Source organism: Papio anubis, chromosome 14 (assembly GCF_008728515.1).
Source record: "Papio anubis isolate 15944 chromosome 14, Panubis1.0, whole genome shotgun sequence".
Taxonomy (NCBI): domain Eukaryota; kingdom Metazoa; phylum Chordata; class Mammalia; order Primates; family Cercopithecidae; genus Papio; species Papio anubis.
In genome coordinates, this window is record NC_044989.1 from 36,636,579 (window position 1) to 36,654,598 (window position 18,020).

At 38.1% G+C, this 18,020-nt stretch overlaps 1 protein-coding gene across 4 annotated transcripts in view; it reads left to right on the forward strand.

Moving 5' to 3' along the window:
* CRIM1 (cysteine rich transmembrane BMP regulator 1) overlaps nt 1-18,020 on the forward strand; it is a 199,270-nt gene that overhangs the window by 142,367 nt on the left and 38,883 nt on the right. For all 4 annotated transcript variants that reach the window (XM_009183985.4, XM_009183986.4, XM_003908494.5 and 1 more), the window contains 2 exons: nt 5,805-5,933; nt 16,172-16,328. In XM_009183985.4, coding sequence (XP_009182249.1) covers nt 5,805-5,933; nt 16,172-16,328 — 286 coding nt within the window. The remainder of the gene's footprint in view (nt 1-5,804; nt 5,934-16,171; nt 16,329-18,020) is intronic.

Below are 18,020 nucleotides of genomic sequence, written 5' to 3' on the forward strand. Positions count from 1 at the left end.
CAAGTTAAAAGCATCTATTAACATTGTCATTTAAGCTACATGTACCTGAAATGTAAAAACTAATTATTATATTGTTTCAGAAGTGAATATGCCTAATTATACATTTAAAAATAACAGAAGGTCAAAATATGTTCATTTTTACTGTTCTCCCAGAGTTGTTGAACTATATAATGTGAGGATAAGACTGATCTAAAAACTTTATACTAGCATCTTAAAGGGCTGAATTTGAATTTCAGCTTATTACTTCCTTGGCCACTTTTTGAAGAATTTCTCATAAAATAAAATCACAAAAGGCAAGAAAGTAGAGAGCTTAGATTTGCTTAACACATTTATAACACCTGAATAACTGAATATATATTTATGGTCTAGTACCGTGGCCTTGAAGTTAGATTCATGATTTTCATTTTAACTTTATACTTTTAATCAAAGTAATTGTGATCCCAGTAGCTTAATTTCACCATTGAGTAGATAAAATTGCTCCTAGGAAATATGTGAACATCAATATAAAATACCGATGGTGTTTTTCAATAACTTAGTGTCTGAAGCTCTCTAATTTGTAAAAAAAAAAATACTAGGCCGGGCGCGGTGGCTCAAGCCTGTAATCCCAGCACTTTGGGAGGCCGAGACGGGCGGATCACGAGGTCAGGAGATCGAGACCATCCTGGCTAACATGGTGAAACCCCGTCTCTATTAAGAAATACAAAAAACTAGCCGGGCGAGGTGGCGGGCGCCTGCAGTCCCAGCTACTCGGGAGGCTGAGGCCGGAGAATGGCGTGAACCCGGGAGGCGGAGCTTGCAGTGAGCTGAGATCCGGCCACTGTACTCCAGCCTGGGCGACAGAGCGAGACTCCGTCTCCAAAACAAAAAAAAAAAAAAAAAAAAAAAAAAAATACTAACATTTTCCTGGAAATACTTTTACTGACAAGACATCTTTTAGGCTTTTTAGGATATGAAAGAAGTAACCCTAAATTTTTAATAAATGTAAAATGAAGAATCAGCGCGTGTTTGTTTATGTTATTGCATGTTATAAGATACTTTGTCAAAATTTTGTTCTCTTAAGACTTGGGATAAGAATTGGTGGCTGAGCATCTGCACTCCTGACAATCCCAAGGGTTATCTTAAAAATAGCTCTTCTGGACAGTGTAAGGTGCCTGGAGGGTCTCTCAAAATTGTTCAAGAAAACAACAGGTTGAGGAGAGTAATGTTTCCCACTCAGATGCTGAGTAGGAAACAAGCAAACCGGATGTAGACATAACAAACACCCATTTTTGTTCTTTATTGCTTCTAGGCTCAAACTATTTCTAGAATTCTTCTCCACAAGGAAGCTGTTCGAGGGTTCCCTTTAGAAATAGTAGTAGCCAAAGACAGTGAATTCCTGCTGTTTCAAGCCTTCTTCCTTTGGAGGACATTAAGGTATTTCTTTAATTCCTCAGCTGATTCAATACAAGATGAGATAGAATTTCAGGGTGATCCTATAAACAGTACTTCACTGAATTTCCCCTCTCCAAAACCCCACCTTTATGCAAGCATTTCATCATTCTCCTAAATCTAAGACCATTTATCTCTTCTGAAAGAGGCCTACTAACACATACCTACCCAGCCAGTTTAAAGGAGGACAGTTTTCTTTGCTCCAAGCAACAAGTATCACATACAGGGATGCATCAGTGCCTCCAGAAATCTTAGCAGGACCCTTGTTCAATTGAACTTTGTTTACCAAACACATCAAAGATAGGGGATCACCATCATCCTTCTAGAAAGGCATGTACTCTCTGACACACAATTTCAGTGCCATACCCCATGTAATATAGGAGCACAGATATGTAGGATTTAAATGAGAATCTTCTGGTCTGCAGACCAAAACCCGACAGGTATTTTCCATATTCAAAGCACTGTTACATAGACTAGAGAATAACAATTCTGGGATAATAACAATTCCTGATGAACAAATTTCACGATGCTCTAACTTTTAGACAAGCAGAATGTATGTTTCACATACTTTGCTGACACTCCTTCCAGCTTCTTTATTTTTATTTATTTATTTTTTTTTTTTGGATGAGAAACAGTCATACTGAGATACCATGATTCTAGATCCTTTAAAATCACCTCTTCTCCCACCAGGAACTCTCTTGGATAAAAGCTATGTTAAGAATCTGACCAGCTCTTGGTCATTATTCTTTAAGAACCATAAATATAATATTGATTTGAAATGCTTTAATTCAGCACGGTGTCAAATATGTCTCACTTTGGAGTTAATTGTTTAGCTTAAGAAACTGAATCTCAGTTGTCTCGTGTCACTTGTTTCTCAAAAAATCACCCTGATATTAGTAGTAGGACCAGTTCTGATATTATATAATAATATATTGGACTGAAAGCAAACTCTCAAATATGTTTAACAATAATATGAGATTTTTTTTCTAGATAATTTATAAATAGGTAGATAATCTATATACTTACAGGTCATATTTTTGTTGTAATGTTGTTCTCACAGAAATCTAACTACTCTGGATATGGCCTCATATGATAGGAAACAAAGCACTAAAATGTTGGGAGAATGATGAAAGGCAGTAGACTGTAATGTATGACTTCAATTGAAATGCCAGGAGACAACTAGTTGCCTGCAAATGTGTTTATTACAACTCAGCGGTTACTCCAATGACACAGGATATTAGCAGTAAGGACCCAAGACACATGTGTTACCACCCAGAAAAAACCTTTAAAATTTGTTCCAGTTTGTATCTGAGTAGGAAAATGAGATGTATTTGTTAAATGTAATAAAACGAGATGCCAAGTGTTAAAATGTCTTTTTAAGAAAACCTAGACTTCTAGCTATATTTAACATATCACAATGACTATTGTTGTGTTCAGCCTAATCTATCGAGGGGAAATTGAATGGTTCTAAAGTAAATTGAAAGTTTTCATGAATAAAAGATTTTGTTGCGTTTTTCTGTGTTTAATGTTAAATATTGAGGGTGTGAAAATTTGAAATGGCTATGCTTCTCCATTTCTTTCATCTAATATAGGTCATAAGTGAATGGGAAAATATTAATTTTAGAGGCACAAAATGATTTTTTGCTTCTTGCATGCTACAGCATTGAGGCTTGGAAGGTATCCCGTAGGACTTGTTTTACCTGAAATATTTAACACATACATTATAACACCAGCACATACTGAATGACCCTTTCTTGCAATTTTATTTGTTCAAGTGAACAAAACCTGTTGTGCTGAATATTTTAGGAAAACAATTGAACGTATTTCCTCTCCTGGAGAAATGTGTGTTACATGTACATCTGTGACTGTGTACGTAACTGTTGAAGCCATTTGGATGGATTGGCTTCTATGACTGATACGGGGCTGCCCAAGTCAGCATTGTGGTTCTGATCCTCAAACAACCCAGTCCATTTGTTCCTTTCACTTTGTAGCCACAGATCACAACCTTAATCTCATGGTTAATCATAATATATTAAAAAAAAAAAAACAGCACATACATCACTATTGAGAGCAAATATCATTTAGAGGTAGAAGATCATCTTTGTAAAAGTTAGACAATGGATTCTCTAAATAAATCCCTAAAATTCACTGCTGCTCAAATTCCATACTATCCTATGATGATTACACATTTTTCAGGGTCAGTTTAATCTTCTTCAATATATACTTTTTCATAGTATATTTTCTGAATGCAGGAGTTTCTCATAAATTTCACATCTTAAATGTAAGTAAAGAATAGAAGATTTTGGTATGCGTAGATATACTTAAGACATTTGTTTACCCATAAGCTGTGTGGGAGAGTTCAGAATTCTTCCCTCAACTTTGGCCTAATCACTCTAGAACATAGAAGTCCTTTCTCACTGGGATAACCTGTGGTGGGTTTACCTAAACATGACACTTGCCTTCTGCTGTCTCTCAGTTTTGTGGTTAGAGTAATTTTGACAAAACATTGGCAGTCTTGGTACTGAAGATTGGAATAGAATCATTATTTGGGGTAGCTAATAAAAGTGGTGATAAAAGAAAGACTAATAGGTTTGAGAACTAAAGATGTTTACAGTAAATTTTAAGAGAATGAAGGGGAGCAGCAATACTGTGTCTAACTCAGGACGTCTTAAAACAACTAAACTTTAGTTACTTTTTGATGTTTACAGTTATCAGAAAGAATACCTTGGTTATTGAAGGACATTAGAAACTATAGCAGTGAAAAATTTATATAAAAATTTTAGTAAGATGCTGTTCTTTGTAATAAAAATAGAGAATGTGCTATACTCACTTTATACATATTTTTACTGGGAGAATGCTGATCTAAGCATCTCTCTAGTAAGTCATCATTGCCTTACTAGTGAAGTACACTAGTACTACACATTACCTGTGAAGAGTTGAATCTCGGTCCCCTTTTAGTAGATGGATAAAAATTTAGAACTCTTGATCTCAGCAGTGGCAGCTAAAACACTTATTTTGATCTCTCTTCCCTGGTAACAGGAGATGAAACTTGAGAAGACAGTGTGGACTAATGGACAGAGTGTTGGACAGGAGGTTAAGAACCTCTGTTCTGTTCTATTCCCAGCCTGCTACTGAGTTGCTATGTAAACTTAGATAAGCCAGTTGCCCCCTCTGCACCTCATATTTTCCATCTGTGAAAATGTAGGTAGAGATATTCTGTACTCAGCTCTTTCACAAAGATATTGTGAGCAACAGCTTACTTTGAAGACGTTAGTATATTTTGGTTGAAAAGATGTTGCATAAGTTTGTCAGTGCCTCTGTTTCCTTTGGCAACACCATTCTCACAACCTGGCATTTTATAAACTGTCCCTTATTGATGCGTTGAGAAACAGGTATCATTACAGCAGATTTTATGTCACACAGAAGCTGAGAGTGTGACTGGAGTCAGACTGCTTGGACTTGAATCTTGGGTCCACCACAAACTAATACTGTAACCATGGGCAAGTCAGTGTGCTAGATTTCCTCATCTGTAAATTGAGGATAATAATAGCACCCACCTCACTGGAATATGGTAAAGCTGGAAGGCATTTATGAACAGCACTTTAAACCTTATATAAACACATAATATGCTTTATGTAAGTATATGTAGTTACTGTTATTACCCAAAGCAGTTCTTCATTAATGTGGCAGGTAAGGTAAAGCGTCGCCTCTGGTCTGGCTTTGTTTCGTGCCCTATTCCCAGCATGGCTGCCCACTCTTTCTTCTGAATGCGTGTATCTCCCTCTGCCACTCCCACAAGTCCCTGGGCCCTGAGGATAAGTGTATAGTTATCTGTCGTATCATCTGTCATAAGTGAGGGAGTGTCACATAAAAGATAAAAGAAATCCAGGTGTTTTAAACTAGTCTCAAAAACTGATTTATTAATTTGGAAAAAAAATAGTAACAGATTTCAGAAGTATTACAGAATGGGAGTGAGATAATTGATAGTTGACAGCTGTATCCTGATTATTATAAAAAACAAACCGGAAAACATCAGGAAGAAATAGAAGAGCAGTTAACAATTTAAATGGAGTTCATTTTAACCTCTCTTGTCTGCTTCCAGTAGTGGTGACCATCAGAGAAGAATTGTGTGAAGGTACCAAAAACTGCATGAACTGCTCAAACACAAAGAAGTAGTGTTCATGTTTTCAAAAATCTGAACACAAATATATCTGTTTCAGGGGTTAAAGATATTACTAGAGCATAAAAGTTTAGGATTTGATGACAATTGTTGATTTGATTTTTTTAACATTATGGTGTGGAATTTCAAAAATTGAATAGCATCTAAAAGATAACCATATGTTTCATTGATTTTTTTTTTCTCTATTTATTATTAGAACCAACCATCATCACAGTTGATCCACCTGCTTGTGGGGAATTATCAAACTGCACTCTGACAGGGAAGGACTGCATTAATGGTTTCAAACGCGATCACAATGGTTGTCGGACCTGTCAGTGCATAAACAGTGAGTAGACAGAAGACTGTATGTTTTTTTCTGAGGCCTAATATGATATTGTCAAAGCAGATTGTGTAATTGAATATCTTTTTCACTCTTGTTCAGACATTCCCTTGACAACCTGAAAAAAGGGGGAAAAAAGTTTTTAACACAAACAAATACATAATCATTTGGGAGAAAGGAGCTGCTTCTTTTTTGTGGTTTTTGTCTCTGTTTCCTTGATGTCCAGTTGCATTAGGAGTGCCACCTGGAATGACTTTGGAGTGCATCCTTCCAGCCACCCAGAAGGCTCTCCCTTTAGTATACTCGCCAGGTCATCCAGTGACAAGGAGGTCACCCACACATACAGTGTCACATTCCACATATGACAGCCATAATCCTTAGACTGTGCTTCACTTTGTTGACCCCAGCTCTGGCTCCATGTAGATTCCAATCAAGTGTCTAGGCCCTGCCCTTTAGAGTACAGAAGAGTATATTGCATTTCTTCCAGAAAAAAATAAAATAATACATACACACACACCCCATATATGTTAAAACCATTTTGAATTCCCCTAATTCTTCTGCCAGGATAAACATCCTCATTCCCCTTGACCATTCCTCGGGTGACAGTTTCTAGAACTTTCTTGATCTTTTCCATCCTTTGACACACAATATGTCATTGTCTTTACATAAAACGTGGCCCACAATCAAGATACTCCAGAATAGGCAGGCATGGTGGCTCACGCCTATAATTTCAGCACTTTGGGAGGCTAAGGCAGGCAGATCACTGGAGCTCAGGAGTTCAAGACCAGGCTGAACAACATGGCGAGATCCCTGTCTCTACCAAAAATACAAAAAAAAAAGCTAGGCATGGTGGTGTGCACCAGTGGTCCCAGCTACTCAGGAGGTTGAGATGGGAGGATCACTTGAGCCTGGTGGGACAAAGGTCACAGTGAGCTGAGAGCGCATTACTGTACTCTAGCCTGGATGACAGTACAAGACACTGTCTCAAAAAGAAAAAGGTATTCCAAAATTTGGTCTACTGAGTACAGTGCTACTGTGTGGCCTAAGTTTGCATTAGCTCCTTGAATTGCACTTCGTTGGCTGATACTGAAGTTATAAGTAGCTAAAAACACTAGGAACTTTTTTACATCACCTGCTGTTAGGTGGTTCTTATCTGTTGTATAATAGAACGTTTGATTTTTTTTTTTAGTGATAATATATACCCAGCCAAATATAACAATAAATTATCCTAATCGCTTTAAACCATTTTCTGACTACTTGGGATATTTTTGAATCTTGACAATGTGATCTTATGCTTTATGCCTCCCAGCTTATATTAAATAAGCACAGCTTACATGTCCTTATCTAAATCACTGAATTAAAATAAACTGTACAGAACCAAGGACAAAGACCTGCAGAATGATGGTGAACATAGCTGATCACTCCTTGAGTAGAGTTATTTAGCTGACAACATATATCTCCACAAGAAATCTTGAAAAACACTTGGCCCGTATCTTGTCTGAAGTCAAAATATATTACAAAATACATCAGAGCATTCCTTTGCTGGAAACTCTATTTTTAAAATGAGCTGAAGTTATAGGGGCCTGGCTTGTTTTGCCAGAATCTGTACTGGCTCCTGGTAGTCAGTGCTTTATTCCCCTTAAATGTCACAAATCATATATTTAACAATTATTTCTGAAGAATTTTCAGTTGTGAGTGTCAAGTTGTGTAGTTTTTAGAATATTTTGTCCCTTTTGAATTGACATTTGGCCTATTTTCTTAAATCTCTTTCCATTCTCTTTGATCTCTCTCAAACATAATAGTGGTTCTGTAATAAGCAGGCTTTGGTCCTGTGGGTATAATTACCATGGCTCAGAGGCTTGGACTCAACATAGACACATGCTCACTTTCTGATTTATCAATTATCTCAGGCTTTAACATACCACTTAACCTTAATCATTTGTCACTTTTATGAAAATATTTTTTGAAGAAGATACAAAATAGGTGTTAAGCCATTCTACTTCCTCAGTTTACATGTGACCATCATACTATCTGCAGTGGCATTAGTGCTAAAACTGAGTTTATAAAACGCTTGTTGGCCAGGCATGGTGGCTCACGCCTGTAGTCCCAGCACTTTGGGAGGCTAAGGTGGATGGACTGCTTGATCTCAGGAGTTTGAAACCAGCCTGGGCAACATGGCAAAACCCCATCTCTACAACAACAACAAAAAAAAAATACAAAAGCTAGCCAGGCATGATAGCGAGGGCCTGTAGTTCCAGCTACTCAAGAGTCTAAGGTGGGGAGATCTCTTAAGCTTGGGAAGTGGAGGCTGCAGCTAGCCGTGATTGTGCCACTGCACTCCAGCCTGAGTGACAGAGCAAGACCCTGTTTCAAAAAACAACAACAACAAAAACTCTTGTTAAGCTTGTAGTTACTGCCATCTTTAAATTTCCTATAAGGCTCTATCCATTTCGGGGTGTCCTGACTTCCTACACTTAATTCTCTTTAGGAAAGGGTCAGTCCCTGTTGCCTTTTATACCTCCCTTTAGAAAGCCAAGGTCACGGAGTTGCCTTGGCAGCCCAGGTTTTCTCAAATGGCCAACCTTGTTTTTTCAACAAGATAATTAGTAATTGTCATGAAGTGTTTATATTTTAATCCTTCTAGTGCCTCTTACATTAAGAAAGCTATGTCTTTCTTAACATGGGATCATATATATTCCTTTTTTCTGAGTTTTTAAAAAGTCTAAAAATACAGATTTCATTGTGTCCAGTCACCTCACCTACACTTCCACCTGGGTTTTGCTATTGTGAAATCTTGGCCACCTGGTCATGCTTACCTAAGACTTTGGTCACTTCACACGGAATCTTTCATCATTAAGTTAAAAGAAGCAGTTTCCCTCAACTGCCTTTGAAGGAAGTCAAAATATGTCCCTTGGCAAATAGTCAGTGGCAAATAGTCATTTGGCAAGTTGAGACTATAAGGAAGATGCATATTTACCCTATCTTTAGGTTAGTGTTTTATTTGGCATTTTAAAAGGAACATTAGCTTGTGCTACCTGAGTGCACCTCCAATTCATTCACACTTAGGAAGAAATACGTACAGGAGGAGACTGTTGCATTTTGTATCAATAAATTTATTACTTGCAAATTTTACCCATTTGTAGAGATAGCTGGTCTTTCTTCCTTCCCTTCTTTCTTCACCTAATATAAACAGAGCACCTGCCACATTCTAGGTAGCATACTAGGTATTAAGGCCACAAAGATGACTAAAAATGCAAGACCTTCCCTAAGGAAAAAGTCTCCTGTAGCATAAACACTCATGAAATATCACTACTTTAAGCCAAAGTCTATAACTTACAAATGTCAATTATTTTAATAGGAAGCTTTGGTCCTTCAGCAGAACCCAGGCTTATGTTCACACCAGAGTAGAGTAAGAACTGCCCGTCTCCCAGGGCTCTCCTTGGTGCTCAGCAGATACTGACTGAGTGAATAAAAGAAACCTTCAGGATCAGAGATGCCTTTGGATATCATTCTTGCCTGAGGTCTCCCTTTGAGGTCTTGCTATTCTAATAATATATCCATCTCATTTTGGATTCTTCTTGACATGAGTTAGTCTTGTCATCTCGCTCACTGCCCCACTGTATACCTAAAGGCTTACTTCAACACTAATTGGAATTTTTCAGTTTGTCCTGTACAGAAGTCTAGACATACAGCATTCTGCTGTCACCTCCCCCATTCCTATTAGCAATCCAAGTTATTGGGCAACTTTGGAAGCCACACCTTTGGGATGTGAGTCAAATCAAACCAAATTTCCTGGTCCTGGGTTTTGTCAGATTCTTATGATCGTATGCAACTCCCCTCTCAGGCTCTGCACAGCAGCTTTTGTGTTGCACAGAAGCTGAAAGTGTGACTGGAGTCAGACTGCCTGGGTTTGAATCTTGGGTCCACCACAAATTATGCTGACTTGCACATGGGTAATAAAGGCAAGTTGCTTTACTTCTTTGGGACTCTGTGTGCACATATGTGAAGGGCAAATAATAGTACCAAACTAATGGCTCATTTCGAGAACTAAACAAATGAATGAATACAAAGCTAAGTCTTTGGCTGGCATATGGCTGTTGTTTCCCCTGCACTGTAACTATTTTATAGCATCTTTTTCTGAGTCAGCCCAAGCTAGCTGACATGGAAAGCCCCAGCGTCCCCGCCCCACTTTGTTCCCGCCCCATTACCCTGCCTCCAGTTCTTCCTTCCCTCTAAGGACACTCGCGATCTTTCCAACTGAGCCTCACAAGTAACTGGGACTATAGGCACTGCCACCACACCCAGCTCATTTTTTTGGTATTTTTTTGTAGAAACAAGGTTTTGCCATGTTGTCCAGGCAGGTCATGAACTCCTGGCCTCAAGCAGTCTGCCCGCCTCGGTCTCTTAAAGTGCTGAGATTACAGGTGTGAGCCACCACACCTGGGCCTTCAAGATTTCTTAAAACAAGGCCAGCACCCCACAAATATTTCTCCTGTCTTCATTGATTTGTTGTTAGTTCATTCATTCATTATTTTATTCATCTAGCATTTGTTGAGTGCCTACTATATGCTAAGCTCTGTAGGGATACAAAGAAGATTAAAAATAGTCCTTACCCTTGACTTACATTGGTAATTTGTTGGTAATATTAGTCATATGTTAATATGTTGTAAAGAGATACCACATAATCTAGCCTGTTGTAGACAGTCACATTAGGATTGAAATCAAAACCCTGTAGAAACATGTCCTTCAAAAGTATGTGACAAGTATATGACACAGAATTCTTTCATTCAAACATATTGTAGTTTACTGTTTTAATCTGTAACAAATAACATTCTTGTAACACTAAGAAAAGTAGTATACATCCAGGACATATAGAAAGTTTACATTATCCCTGACTCAGTTCCTCAAAAACATGGTTAGAATAAAAAATGTTTTTAAAAGTACGATAGCAACAAAAGTTTAAAACTAAAATTATTTTTAAATGATATAAAGCTAAAAAATTAAATAAAAAATAAATAAATAAATAAATAAAATAAAATGGTATAAAGCCACTAGTAACCTAACACTTTATTGATACAAGCTTTTAACAACATTGCTCTTTAACCAGTGTCTGTTGCTAATAGACATAATATACCCGCTTAGTACATAAACTCTGTATGAAAAGCATCTGTATGAATTAAGTACCATCAATCTTTTGGCATCTTAGTGTACACATCTTTAAATCAAGTGGACTTGATCAGATTATTTGTAACTTCTCTTCCAGTTTTAACATTCTTTAATTTTAGATGTTAATAATGCTTTTTCTAGAAACTGATGCAGGCATGTAGAATTTTGCATCAGTCAGCAGAGAGGAAAGAGCCTTCATATTTTTCATGAAATATGTATCTGAATCAAACATCACAAGAAGGTTGCAGCATCGAATATAGGGAGGCAGGCTCCTTGTTTTATTTCACTGTAATTCTAAACTAACACCTATCAGGGTCAAAATTGGGACCACCATTTGTAATGTTGCATTTCTGTATTTAATAGTCTTGGGAACTTCATGGCCATCCTGAACTGATAATAGGTTTGTAGGAATTGCCAGTATCTAAGAGTTTAAAATACAGTAAGTCCTCACTTAACATCCTCTGTAGATTCTTGGAAACTATGACTTGTGAATTGACATGTAACAAAACCAGTTTTACCAGAGGCTAATTGATATAAACAAGAGTTAAGTTCCTACCTTATATTTCTGGTCACGAAAACATCACCAAACTTCTAAATAAAGACCTAAAACATTTCTAATAGTAAAAGTTAAAGTAAGTATGAGTTATATATACATTTAAGAAAGATTAACAAAAAACAAGTACAATGGTGATTCCCCATTTTTATTGAATCAGTGAGTGATAGTAGTTGTAGTGGTGCTGTGTTAAATCAACGAATAAATGTTTGCAAAGCAAACATTGTAAGGAGCACCTCCTTCTGCCATGCAGTTCAAACACGTACAATACCCACTGTGGCAGGCTCACTGAACCCTTTTGTCCTGCATTGTTTATTGTACGTTTGTGTGATTATCGCCTGCTTTAACGCATTTTTATTTTGTAAGAATTTGTATTTATTCACTCATTTATTTTCCAACATGTTTATTCCAGGCCAGGGTTGAGGGTAGCTAGAGTCCATCCCAGCAGCTCTGTAAGCTGCAAGGTGGGAATCGACCCTGGACAGGACACCATCCCATTGCAGGGTACACTGACACACACACACACTCTCTCTCTCACTCTCTCTTTCTCTCTCACATACTCTCTTTCTCTCTCACACACACACTCTCTCACATACTCTCTCTCTCTCACATTCTCTCACACACACACACACTCTCACATACTCTCTTTCTCTCACACACACACACACCCTCTCTCTCTCTCTCACATACTCTCTCTCTCTCACACACACACACACATACACATTCAGATTAGGACCATGTAGACACTCCAGTTCACCTAATATGCTCATATGCTCATCCCACACAGCGTGGAGAGAACATGCAGTCTCCACACAGAGAGTGGCCCCAACCGAGAACTGATTTTTATTCCCCTTGTTAAAGTTATGACCCAATGACATTGAACAAAACCACTGCTGTTTGAGGACCTGCTGTACTACAGCGAAGAGATGCAGAAGTATGCGGCGCTCCTCTAGGGGACACCATCCACAGTGTGTTCTCCATGGAGGTTACATTGTGTTTATATATAATCAAGAATGAATGGCGCCCCCCACAGCTGCATCACGTGTTGAGCATAGGAGCAAACATTTCTTTTTTTCCAGAATGAACAGAGTGTTTACTACATAGTTGCTATCGACCGGCACTGCTGTACAGGCCCTGTACTTTGCCATTATTCATCACTTTCTCTTCAATAGTAACTTCTCCCCATGGATTAGAAAGCAGTTTTAGATCACAGTAAAGTCATAATGCTGAAAAATTATGAACATAAAGCCACCTTTTTCTCCATGGTTGCCTCAAGTGATGTACTGAAGCTTTACAAACAAACCCCTACCCTTCTATGAATATTGTTTTTCTAATCTCTGTTCTACTCTTTATTTATGGTTTTTATTGTTTTTCTTTTTGTTTTTTTTAAGACACAGGTTCTTGCTCTGTCACCCAGGCTGGTGTGCAGTTGTGCAGTCATAGCTGTCACTGCAGCCTCAACCTCCTGGGCTCAAGTAGTCCTCTTGCCTCGGCCTCCCAAGTAGCTGGGATTACATTCACTCACCACCACACCCAGCTAATTTTTTATTTTTTGGCAGAGGCAGGGTCTCGCTATGTTGCACAGGCTGGTCTCAAACTCCTGGCCTCAAGCAGTTCTCCCACCTCGACTTCCCAAAGTGCTGGGATTACAGGTTCAAGCCAGCTGCAGTCAGTCTGCTCTTTATTTAAATGTTTGCCATGATGATACATTTGTCTTAAGAAAACTTCATAATTGACATATGTAGATTTAAGACTACTTTCCAGTCTTTAATGTTGTCTATTTCTGAACTAGAAGATGGTATTTTGAGATGTTTTGGCAAGTGCCCGTATTTCAGGAGAATTTCAGTGTTATCAGAATAAGTTATTTTCATGCTGTCATTTCTCTGATAATATGGCAGTCTTCATGACAGTGGAGGAGTAGGTAACAAGAACATTGATGCGTTTATTTAGCAAATGTTGTGGAATACCCACTCTGTACTAAATACCACGGTAGTCCCTATACAGCGTGCCTGAAGATACCAGGGCCTGGGCCTAGAGCTCCCTCTGTTGGGAAGCTGCATGTAGATGGGCCAGAGCATAGCATGCAGGGGAATGTTCCCAGTTCAGGGCAGCACTAGGGCATCCCACTCTAGGAGGCATAGCCAGTCTCCTTCTAATGAATGTCCTGTATTTTTATTTAAATGCACCAGCCTTTCTTTGAAATTCCCTTCCATTGCAAAGCAGAGGTAGATTACAGACTAGTTTTTATCACGTTGTTTAAACTTGAATGGAGACACAACAGTTTTCTTTAAAGGTGAAGCAGCACATTCTAGATCAACATCTATGGAAAAACTCCTTTTTTTTTTTTTTTTTGAGACAGAGTCTTGCTCTGTCGCCCAGGCTGGAAAAACTCCTTCTTTATTGCAGGACCAGAAAAATAAAGGCACCAAGGTGCTCAGGCTCCAAAATTTCAAGGAATTTAATCCCAAGGGATATTGACTGACTCTGGGAAGTTTTCAGGGTGTTTTTAATTCATCTGTTTCCCAACATAATCCATTTGTGGTCATGACCTAAAAATTCTTGTGACAGAAAAATGGGTTCACAATTTAGATCTCTGTGTTAGAGAAACATAGCTAATAAAGTCTTCTTTTTTCACCATTCCCTTAATAATGGGGAATGAAAAATTATGACCTTTCGAGTCATATAATTACAAATTTCTAAATGAACCATTTAGAATTTCTCTTCTAAGGATGCAAATTAGTAATCAGTTGCTTTGCAGTGTAATACAGGCCCATGAGGTTATATTTATATGTGTAATAAAAGGTTTATGATAATGACAGAGTAGAAAATTACACCATAAATCACATTTTCCTTCTTAAAAGATAGCAAATTAAATATGCAAATATTGCCAACTAAGATTCACAAAAGACACTATCTTGAAATATTTATGTAAAACACGGACCCATTTCACCTATTCATTGTAGTTAAGGTTTAATTTTAGATTATAAGTGTGTTTTGAGGGGACAGATGCATTCTGTTTTTCCCAGTGACTTATGTGTTATTACAGTATTCATGCTTAAAGGATGTCCAGATAAAATAAAAATGTGTTCATTATTCCAATAATAGACTCCGCTTCCCATTTCACCAGTCCATGTAGAACAATATTCAAATATCGCCATACTTTGGCCATCACCATATTAACTTCCCTTCTTTAAATTTGATTGTCTTTCAAATTCTACATTTAATTCATACAGATCTCAGCTTGCTTAATTTATATAATAAAGCATGCTTTTTTTTTAACCTTAAACATTTCTATTTCCCTTTTCTCTGGTAAGCCTTATGTAACCTTTTAAAATCGTTTTGGAAGACTTCTATTAGGCTAATAACTTCAGTAATGTTGCTAGTCACCATTGCTACTTTCGTTTTTTGTTCTTCTAAAATAGTGTAACTGACTAGCAGAGGACAGTTAAACATCACTCCAGGTTCTGCTAACGGGATACTTTGAACACTTCAAATAGTGGTTACTTAAACATTAATATGAGTATTTTTTCAACACACACATTTCGTTAACTAAAAAGCCTATTATGTAAGTATATCCAAATACATGGGTATTTGTCAGCCCATAGAGAAAAAACACTGAATATTTTAATTATTAGCATGTTGTAAGAGATGTACTTTTTTTAAAGGAGTAGTAAGAAATCCCTTATGCTGCATACAATATGCAGTGTTATATGATATATATCTAACACCCATAAAGGTAATTATCATGTGAATATTTAAAAACAGGCGTTATGGGATGGGCGCAGTGACTCACACCTGTAATGCCAACACTTCGGGAACCTGAGACAGGCGGATCACTTGAGGTCAGAAGTTCAAGATGAGCCTGGCAGCATTTAGCAGAGACGGCGAAACCCCATCTCTACTAAAAATACAAAAATCAGTTGGGCGTGGTGGCGCATGCCTGTAATCCCAGATACTCGGGAGGCTGAGGTGGGAGAATCACTTAAACCCAGGAGACAGAAGTTGCAGTGAGCCAAGATCATGCCACATGCCATTGTACTCCAGTCTGAGTGACAGAGCGAGAGATTCTGTCTCAAAAAAAGAAAAAAGGACATGCATTATTATGGACATGCAACAGAAATAAAATATAATGAAAATTGGACTGTAAATTTCTAATTCCCACATAACATAAATGGTCATCAGTGGTTTAAAGTGATTTATAAAGTTCATGGAAAAATTATCTGAGTCATTAATTGTAATAGTTATCAGCCTGTTCTTCACTCAGAGCCTACCAGATTTGGGTACACTTTAGAAATCTGTGCATTTCAAAGTTGGACTTTATTTTGTTTATTACCACCAAAGCATGGAGTCATGTGATAACCATGAAATAGCACAGTCAGTGCTTTTTAATGATAACCAGGACCATGGTAGAGCTGAGAAATTGGAATCTGTGCAAGAGTGGAGGATTCGGGGACAGTATTTTAGCATCGAAGTGTTCTGCTCTGTTCGTCTTTGGAAGAAACCTGCCGTCTCTGTGTCTTCACAGGCGAGGAACTGTGCTCAGAACGTAAACAAGGCTGCACCTTGGACTGTCCCTTCGGTTTCCTAACTGATGCCCAAAACTGTGAGATCTGTGAGTGCCGCCCAAGGCCCAAGAAGTGCAGACCCATAATCTGTGACAAGTATTGTCCACTTGGATTGCTGTATGTATATCTTAATTCAGAAAAGCTATTATGAAGTGCAACTTGGCGAAATGTTTCTACGCATTTTGTTTTATATGTTGTTTGTGAATTAATCTATGATGTATTGAGCCCAGAATGTCTATACTTGTTAGGTGATTCAGAAAGCGCGGAAAAGGTTGTATCTCCAAAGAAAAGAATCAGATTTAACTCTTATTTTTTATGGAGGTGGGCCAGACACACGCCTTGTGCCTGTTGTGTGAGACTTTCCCATAGGAGAGTCCTTTAGACACTGCTGGCGAGATTAGGAGATGGAATTGTGAGGGCCCAGTGTTGGAAATGCTACAGCCCTTCACACCTGTCCCAGGGTCTGTCTGTGATCATTTATTTAACACATACTCTAAGATCAATTGAAGACCGACCCCCACTCACTTGAAATATAATGCATCCTTACCTGCCATGCCTAGGTGTCTCACCTGGGAACTAGTCAGTGTTTCGTTTTTTTTTCTTTATCTAGTGTTAGATTTTATGAATTTTCTTAGAGATAAGGGTCATGACTTTTGTTATTTTAATACACCTTATTGAGTCAAACTCCATGAGAATCTAGATTATTCCGGTGGGGGAGGACAGAAATAGACACTTCATATTTGTTTCTTTAGTGTTTGTATAGGCACCTGTATTTGCCTTTATATCAAGTTGATATCTTTAGAAAAATCACCTTAATTTATATTTTTTCCTTTGCTGTCTTTCATTTCAATCTGTCTTTCCAACTTGGTATATTTATGTGAGTGTATGTGAGTGCTAGAAATTCTTTTTTTTTTTTTTTTTTAAGGCAGGGTATTGCTCTGTCACCTAGGCCGTAGTGCAGTGGCACAAGCATGGCTCACTGCAGCCTCAACCTCCCAGGCTGTCAGTCCTCCCAGCTCAGCCTCAGCCTCCCAAGTAGCTGGGACTAAAGGCATGTGCCACCATGCCCAGCTAATTTTTGTATTTTTTGGTGAGATGGGGTTTCACCATATTTCCCAGGCTGATCTGGAACTCCTGGCTCAAGCAATCAGCCTGCCTCGGCCTTCCAAAGTGCTGGATTACAGGCATGAGCCACTGTGCCCAGCCTAGTACTAGTAATTATAAGGGACTTAGACCCGTCATCTCTTCTCATCTTCTGTCAGTCATCCTTTTCATTCTTCCTTTAAAAATTCTAGTTTAGGGAGAGGTCTTCTTTCTAATTTTCATTGGATAATTAAATTGGAAACATTGTTCCTTAAAATTCCCCAGATAAAATAATGAATCATCATCATTCTTAATCCTAAAATATGAATATGATGCCAATAAGAGTATTATTTCTTAACCTAACTGCTAATATAAAATGAAGTAGTATTACCACAATAGTAGCTGCAACCACTTGCTACAGTATCATGACAGTTCAGAATCAAGGCTTTGTTCAAATCCAACCGTCATCTTGGAGAAAAGTCTCTTAGATGATTGTGAATTTCACTTTGTATTCCTGCCGGCACATTCAGGGAGGACCCAGTTGGACACCTTGGACAACTGAATATTATACTGGCTAGAACACATGTTTTAAGGACACATACCAAAAGAGAATTCCTGGCCAGACACCACGTGGGAGTGTCAAGATGAAGGCAGCAGTTGGTGCCCCTTTTATGTAACCTTCTGACTAAAGAATTACTTTATGCATGCAGCAGATACTTCCAGAAA